The sequence below is a fragment of the Bremia lactucae genome, linkage group LG9 (genome assembly GCF_004359215.1).
Source record: "Bremia lactucae strain SF5 linkage group LG9, whole genome shotgun sequence".
Classification (NCBI taxonomy): domain Eukaryota; phylum Oomycota; class Peronosporomycetes; order Peronosporales; family Peronosporaceae; genus Bremia; species Bremia lactucae.
Window position 1 is genome coordinate 1,669,665 of NC_090618.1, and position 9,055 is coordinate 1,678,719.

Consider the following 9,055-nt stretch of genomic DNA (forward strand, 5'->3'; position numbering starts at 1 on the left):
CCCTTGCGTGAGGTCCTATCGTCAGTGTCGACTACCACAATGTATTTTCATAATTCCAACCAGCCTATCAACGATGGGCAGCGTCTCGAAGCATTGGTGTCACCGGCCGTCGTGTTGGCGAGTCATGTTGACGGACTCGGCGGGGTGGCATTACCGACATTTTTGGGTCCGCTTTTGTACGAGTTGGGTGTCAGGTCACAAGATGGGAGAATCGAATTACCTCGAGGCGTTGAGACAAGCGGGAATGTTGGTATTGCACCGCTAATAATTAAAGGTAACATGAATTAATGTAATTTGCTCAAGTGGTTAAGACGTGGTGGATAACGTTCCAACTTGGCGCGAGTTCAATTCCGACAAAGGTAAAGTTGAAAATCGGTATCTGGTGTTAGGGTTCACCAGGGCTTCGCTCCCCCGAAGTTACGTCCCCTGCCATCTTTATCTTTAGGTTATCATTTGTAAGAACTGTTTTTACTTAGCGTAGTTACCAACCTGCTTGGACGAATCAATGAGGGTAAGAAAATGAGTGGAGCAGAAAAGTGTTAGACATATTTACTTCAATAAATATCACTTCGGATTTTGTCCTCTACTCCACAGTTATCTAATCAACAGGTTAACAGCCGCACAAGCTATGACGACCAAGCGCACCGAAGTCCTCCTGGGAAGTGGTAATTACTTCCACTGGGAGTGCAACATGAGAATGACGCTTGCTAGGAAGGGTCTGCTTGCTCATGTTCAAGTTGTCAAGCCGGAGAACGAAATCACGGAGGCGTGGCTGACGAACGACGCAAAGGCGCTGGGTATCATCGCGCAGGGCGTCGAGCTGCAGCATCAGACGAAGATCAGGACGGCTACGCGCGCCATGGAGGCGTGGGCTACCCTTCGAGAGTTCTACAACCTTACTACTCTTCACAACCGTGTCACGATGACACGTCGACTTTATGATTTCAAGATGGAGGACGGTTCCACGATGGCGGCGCACCTAGATGCGTTTGACGAGCTCGTGGTGGGTCTTCAGACGATGGGAGAGCCAGTGGACGAGGCACGTCAGATCGTCGTGCTACTGAGCAGCCTTCCGTCTGAATACGAGCTGATTACGTCCATTATGGAGAACTCCAAGGACATCACGCTGATTGAGATCAAGGAAAAGCTGCTGAAGGAGCATGAACGTCAGCTGAAGAAGGAGATAACGGAAAAAGCATTTCGAGCGATTGGGAGCGCTGGACGGTTCAAAGGAGGTCGAGCGAATGGAAGAAAAAGGAACGATTCATACAAGAACGGTGGTGGATTCAGGGGCAAGTGTTTTAAGTGTGACCAGGTTGGTCATATGAAACGGGACTGCCCGGTCAAAAGAGGCAGCACTAGCGACGACGCCGTATTTGCTGTAGGCGAGGATCACCTCGCCGGATGGCTGATTGACAGTGGTGCGACATCGCACATGACGCCACACCGTGAAGACCTATTCGAATTTCAAGGAATTGTTTCGAGCATCGAAGTTACGATTGCAAACGGAAAGAAACATCATGTTGCGGGGAAAGGTACTGTCAAGCTTAGCGGAACGGACGGAAGACGCATCAAGATGATGGAAGTGCTTTACATTCCTGGACTTGACAGGCGATTGCTCTCGGTAGGGAAGCTTGCTGAGAACGGTCTTACCGCGGAGTTTCAGCGTTCTACATGCGTCATCAGAAGCACGACTTGTGCGATTGCGTCAGGCAAGAAGGTTGGCAAGGCGTACATGCTAGAGTGCGAGCAAGAACAGGCTTGTTTTGTGGAGTATGCCGGGACTGACAGTCAGTGGGAGCTATGGCACGCTCGCATGGGACACTGCAGTGAGAGCGCTATGGCGAAGACACAGCGGGCTACAAACGGTATACCAACCGTAAACCGTACAACCAAGACATTGTGTGGTGGTTGCTCAAAAGGGAAGCATTCAATTGAATCTTTCCCGTCACGATCGGTGACGAAGACTTCGCGTGTGCTCGAACTCGTACACACTGATGTGATGGGACCAATGAGAACGCTATCAAAGGGTGGTCCGAGGTACATTCTGACTTTTGTGGATGATTTTTCAAGATACGTCGCCGTATACTTCTTAAAACAGAAGAGTGAGGTGGCCACAAGATAAAGGAGTTCAAGGCATTCTACGAAAATCAATGGGGAGAACGCTTGAAGTGTCTGCGCTCAGACAATGGAACAGAGATCGTGAATAAGACGGTTGCGGAATTGTGCAGACGGAATGGAATTATGCATCAGCGTACCGTACCGTACAGCCCACAGCAGAACGGTGTTGCGGAACGCATGAACCGTACTATTATGGAGAAGGCACGCAGCATGTGCACTACAAAGGTGTATCTACGGAGTGGTGGGCGGAATCTGTAAGTACAGCTGTGTACTTGATCAACCGTTCCACGAACACAGAGCGCTCGAATATGACGCCGTACGAGGTTGGTTTCAAGGTAAAACCACAAATGGAACACTTGCGAGTGTTCGGATCCGAAGGGTACGCTCACGTCAACGACGCGAAGCGTACAAAACTCGAGCCCAAGAGCTTCAGGTGTATGTTTCTTGGATACGCTGAAAGCACAAAGGGATATCGTGTTTATGACCTGGATGCTTTAAAGGTCAAGGTGTCGCGCTCGGTGAAGCTAGACGAGCGTGAAGTGGGAGGAATTTATGAGTCACCCTCGTCGCAACCTCACACGACGGTCATACACGCGACCAAGGACGCTGACGATAGAACGGTTCCGACGCGAATGGAACAAGTACCGATGTCAGATGAGCCGATGGAGAGCATTGAGGAATCCGTTCCGGATGCTGAGATGAACGAGGCAGAAGAGGAGCAGAGCATTGTAATGTTACCGCCATTGCCGAACAGTCCAGATATTATCGGCCGTGAGATTGCACCATACCGCTCTCAGCCGCAAGCGTACCAAGAAGAACGACTGGTTTTTCACCCGGAAGCGGAACGATCACGACGAATTCGTGAGCCGGTACTTCTGCTACAAAACGAGTCAAGTTATGATGAACATCTTCAGTCGGAAGGTAGTGACGGTCCGCCGTCTCCAAAGCGTGCTCGTATCGATGAAGACGGGCTCATCGCGGAAGCTGTTATGGCGTATGTGGCAAACATTAATGACGCCGTGGACGTGCCAACGACGTACGCGGAGGCAATATCCAGCCACGAATCTGATGAGTGGCGAAAAGCAATGGAAGCAGAGTTATGTTCTCACCAACATAACGCTACATGGAGACTGGTACCGCGCGGAGCGTCTACGCGTACCATCGGCTGTCGCTGGGTGTTCGCCAAGAAGCGTGACGAAAATGGTCGCGTGATTCGCTGCAAGGCACGCTTGGTAGCGAAGGGTTTCAAGCAAAAGTACGGTGTGGACTTCTTTGAGACGTATTCGCCGGTGGCGAATATGAACTCAATTCGCGTGGTTCTAGCGGTGTGTGTGGCGTTGCAGTACGTCATGGAACAGTTAGACGCGGATACAGCGTTCCTGAATAGTAAACTTATGGACCGGGTCTACATGGAGATCCCAAACGGTATCAAGAACGCTGATGGCCAAGTGTGTCTACTGAACAAGGCTATATACGGTTTGAAGCAGGCTAGCAAACGCATAGTGCAACAAGACCATTGCAACCATCTTTTCGATGAATAAAACAGATCTTAAGAGCTGTGGAGCAGACCAGTGTGTATATGTCAAGCATTCTAAAAGCGGCTTCGTGTACGTGTGTCTGTCCGTCGACGACATGATTATCGCAGCCAAGACGAGCGATGAAATTCGTGAAGTAAAGAATGCTCTTAAAGCCGCCTTCAAGATGAAGGAGCTCGGTGAAGCAAAATTTATTTTAGGGATGGAGATCGATCATGACCTAAGGGCACATACGCTTATGATCAAGCAGACACGGTACATTGACGACGTTGCAAAACGGTTCGGCCAGGAGAATGTCAAGTCTGTGGACAATCCATGCGCATCGGATTTGAAGCTGTCAAAGGAACAATTACCTAGAACGGATTCAGAGCGTGCTGACATGCGGTCGAGACCTTACCGCTCTCTCATCGGGTGTCTTCTTTATATCACGACGTGTACGCGCCCGGATGTCGCTTTCGTGGTATCACAGCTATCAAGATTGTTGGAATATCCGGGGTTGCAGCATTGGAAGGCTGCAATTCGCGTGATTCGATACCTGAAGACGACTCGCGAGCATGGTATTCTTTATGAAGGTGGTATGGGAACGGTCACGGTTGAAGCATACTCAGACGCTGACTGGGGAACGAACATCGACAACAGGCGTTCCGTGTCAGGCATCATGGTCATAATGGGGAACGCCCCGGTAGTGTTTAAGTCCAAGTTTCAGAGGACTGTTGCACTAAGCTCTGCTGAGGCGGAGTACATGGCGCTGAGTTTGTGTGTGTTGGAGGTGCTATGGTTGCGTGCAATGCTTAAGGACATGGGGTACGAACAAAGGAATGCTACGCAGATATAGGAGGACAACCAAGGAGCGATCGCGTTGGCCAAAAACGCTGGCTACAACTCAAGGACGAAGCATATTGATATCAAGCACCACTTCACACGCGAGAACGTGGAGAACGGAAAGGTTCAAGTCGACTACGTGGACACCAAGAACCAATTGGCCGACTTGTTGACGAAGGTGCTTGGAAAGAAGACGCTCAAGTTCCTATGCGAGAAGAGTGGTATCAAGAAAAAGGTTGCCATGCATTAGCGGTGAGTGGGAGTGTTGGTATTGCACCGCTAATAATTGAAGGTAACATGGTTAGGAACTAATGTAATTTGCTCAAGTGGTTAAGACGTGGGGGATAACGTTCTACCAACTTGGCGCGAGTTAAATTCCGACAATGGTAAAGTTGAAAATCGGTATCTGGTGTTTAGGGTTCACCAGGGCTTCGCTCCTCCGAAGTCACGTCCCCTGCCATCTTTTATCTTTAGGTTATCATTTGTAAGAACTGTTTTTACTTAGCGTAATTACCAACCTGCTTGGACGAATCAATTAGGGTAAGAAAATGAGTGGAGCAGAAAAGTGTTCGACAAATTTAACTCAATAAATATCACTTCGGATTTTGTCCACTACTCCACAGTTATCTACTCGACAGGGAATTTGGTAGTTCCATTCCTGTCTCCTCCAAACGTGAAATGGCCAGCTTGGCTTCTTGATGACAAATTTATGAAGTTCGGCGATCTCGTTCGAAGTAAAAACTGTGATAAGATCGACTTTCGTATTGCTTCCGGGGAGATATCTGGCGAATGCAAGGACCATGGACAGCCTCTTCCTCTCCAAACAATGAAAGAAATACTGTCGCGTGTACCCGTCGAGTTCAAAGTGCATTTGGTGGTAACGAGAAAATTGCAGAATAAATATTTTACGAGGGAGGAAACATATGCAACATTTGTGCGAGAACAGAATTTGTCAACGATAAATGTTTATCGCATTTCAGGTGGGTCGACGCTACACAAAATAGTTGGGATGGAGAATCAAGAACTTCAGAAAGTACAGTGCATGGATGATGGCAGCACGAGGCTCTGCGACAAAAAGCTGGTCATTTTCATCGAGTTGGGCACTGGAAGAATCTAGTAATTGAATTCTATTTGCATCATGTTTGCTTTATTATAATCGATACAGATTGCTTTGACGTACAATCTATACAATATATCGAAGTATTGAACTGGCGTGGACAAATTCGAAACGGCATTTCGGTCACACCGTCACCTCCCGCAGAGAGGATGCCCACAGTATCGTAAAAGAATTTATCGCAAGCAGCATTAAAACCTTCTTGGATGTTGTGAATGGATAATTCAATCGATCGAAAGCTTCCAGATTGAATATACCACAGCAATATCGGAATTGGTGTTGTTTTTTTTGTCACACTCGGATGAGAACTTTCTTAAAGAATTTAATTGTCGATATACGTAGCCATCCAATAACCTAAGACGCCGCGTCTTGCCACCAGATGTGATGCCACGCTCAAAAGCACTTTTCATACATTGTATTGTTAATTCTGGAAAGGCAACACGCTCTAAAAGTGTCGTATTTTGTTTTGTCTTTGAGCTGTGTATTGATCTCAATTATGCGTAAGGAACAAATCGTCGTGTATTATGGTTTTACCCATTTTTGGTCAACTACCTGTATGAATTTATCACACGAATCGTGTGCAGTAATGGAAGCTCACGCGCCACTCCATCTCCCCGAAATTAAGGTGACAAGCGCTGAACACACGCGGCAATTGGAGAAACGCTTTACGTATCTTTGGACCTCCGCCCATGCGCTATTGCCAACGAATTCGACGCTCGCGCACCACATGATGTACGCTCCTCCATTGCTAAGATCGAATTATGTTACGAATCGATATTATGACTTGGGTTTTAGTGCCTCGATGATGCAGCTTGCTCGTTCGAGCCACGCACAGCTCCCGCAATCAGTACTCGACTTCATTTGTGAAAAGTGTGGAGGACTTGTTGTGCCTAGCGTGTCAGCGGACGTGCGTGTGTTGCCGCAGTCCCGCAAGTCGCCACTAAATCGACGTTTGGTTAAGCAGCAACGCCGTGCACAGCTTCAAAATGGCTTAAATGGGCCACGTTTAGTGCGAGAGACGCTTACGACAATTTTGGTACGTTTTGCATGGGGATACTTAATTGAATGCGTGTGTGGTTGACAGATGGTAACGTGATATTCTTCCATAGAGGATAACCTGCCGTCGGTGTCAGCATACATCGGATCGACCGGGTGCGTCAACAGTATACAAGATCAAGAGTCTAAAGCGATTGCGAGAAACCCAAGAGACGGAAGCGGTGAGGGCCGTCCATACGACGAATGACAACGATACTTCTGCGGCTTTTCTAAAGGACGGGGAGTCCGTGACAACGAGTTGTTTCGCAGTGCCTCCCAGTCCACCTCGAAAGCTTCTTGATGGACCAAAAAGAAAGATAAAAAAGACGAAAAATCACGTCGATGGAGCGAAACTTGCCGTTCGTAACAGTCTTGATTCGTTCCTGCAGGGTCTAAAGTCGCAAAAAAAGTAATGCAGCTCCTACAACACTCATCATGGAAATATGTGTAGGTACTTCCGAGATGATGTCTGTACGAATAAAAGCAAGTGTCGATGTTGCTCCGCTTGGTACGAGAATTGTAGTGCTCTTTTACACGGTTCAAGTGTGCTTAATCGACGGATTCCGCGCACGTTGACTCTGTTGTATTACTCGTTTCAGCGACAGTAGCATGAGCTTCTTTGCTGTGTCGAAAATGTCGTGAAAGACACTTTTTAAATCGTAACTATGACACCTCGAGTGTAGTCTCGAGTTCAGCAAATCGATCCATGCTACAGAAGAAAAGGGTCTATTATTGGTTACAGTGAACGTGAAACAAAGGCCTTCTTTCATATGTATTCAAGTTAAACATGCACAGTATTTTCATGTAGCTCGACTCTGTGAGAATGCAAATGCACGCAAAGAATGGCAGCTACTCGAGTCGTAATGAATCCAATTTCACGCATTGAAACACCATCTTTTCGTTTTCCACAAATCTAGCTTCGCCGCTGTTCGGCGAAATGGTGAGTGGGACCTCATTTGGAAGCACCACCAGCACGTGAATTTACTTTGGCTGCGGCGCGGGCATTTGGTTTTCGTTTAGATAATCCTCAATAGGCCAAATTGGATCTAATGGCTCACAATTAAGCATACTTTTGATGTCATCATCCACATTTCCCCTTTTGAGTTGCTGTGCACTCGGCTCGCTACCCGACAGCCACGCGTCCCCCTTCCTCGCCAAGAACAGCTTGAGTTCGCGAGCATCGCATTTAATTATGTTTGAATTTTCAGTTTTTATAGTCTTTTTTAAGTCCCCCATTGACTCATTTTCGTCGATATTCACATAGAATACGTCTTTCACTCCGATTAGGGCACATACGAGCTCCACCATTTGTGTTTTGTCTTTCTTTTTCGAATTGTGAACCCGAAAATCCGCAAGAGTAACGAGCCCTCTCCCAAGAGGTCGCAAGATCTTGAGGGTTAGGGTTTTATTTCAAACCATAAAAATATTCAATTTCATTTGATTGGCGTAAAATATATCACATAGCGCAACATGCATGATGTAACGGGACGAAGTTGTCCCAATGTTTCACTAATTTATTAAGCACAATTTGTGTAACGGGAAGTACGTAACATAAGAATTATTTCCTAAGAACGAAAGGAAATAAGCAAAGAAGTGCAACTAATTAGTTTTATTAATTATTTGACTGAAAAGAAATAATATTACCAAATATGGTAATATCGACGCAACAAAATTAGGCAAGATATGAGATCTATCGATAGGTTGATTTGGTCAGAATCAACCTAACCTTTTTTCACACAGATGACAGTCTATATAGCTATTTTAATTTTGCGCATTTGAACAGGAAGCCTTGTGACACAACCGATTGACAGCGTTAAACTGATGCGAAAGCGCTTTTCCAGCGTACGTCTGCATCGTCATGGTTATTATCTAATATTTGTATCGGTTCTAATCTGCGTACTCAGCACAACAACCTTTCATAAGGTTCCGATTGCGAGACGACGCCAGAACACCCTCTAATTGAGGAGAGTGATCTCACTGTGTGGTCATGTCCTACGGATCATTGTGCTTATTAAAAAGCGTCTAGTGTGCTATTTAGGATCGATGTGGTAGGTAGTATCATGAGCGCAAGGTATGACAGTAGCTTCATAAGCTTGGTCACAAACCGTGCTTGAATGAGTCAATACACATCGAGCAGCCGGACATTCGTCGGACGGACGGCCCTCACCGCTTCCATCTCTTGGGTTTCTCGCACTCGTTTTAGACTCTTGATCTTGTATACAGTTGACGCACCCGGTCGATCCGATGTATGCTGACACCGACGGCAGGTTATCCTCTATGAAAGAATATCACGTTACCATCTGTCAACCACACACGCATTCAATTAAGTATCCCCATGCAAAACGTACCAAAATTGTCGTAAGCGTCTCTCGCACTAAACGTGGCCCATTTAAGCCATTTTGAAGCTGTGCACGGCGTTGCTGCTTAA

General features: G+C 46.8%; 1 protein-coding gene across 1 annotated transcript; it reads right to left on the reverse strand.

Annotated features, from left to right (window-relative positions):
• Positions 1–7,608: 7,608 nt before the first annotated feature.
• Positions 7,609–7,935, reverse strand: CCR75_007029 (uncharacterized protein; the record flags this gene model as incomplete). Its single annotated transcript, XM_067965093.1, has 1 exon — positions 7,609–7,935. The coding sequence occupies one exon, from the start codon at positions 7,933–7,935 to the stop codon at positions 7,609–7,611; it is 327 nt and encodes a 108-aa protein (XP_067819522.1).
• Positions 7,936–9,055: the final 1,120 nt, after the last annotated feature.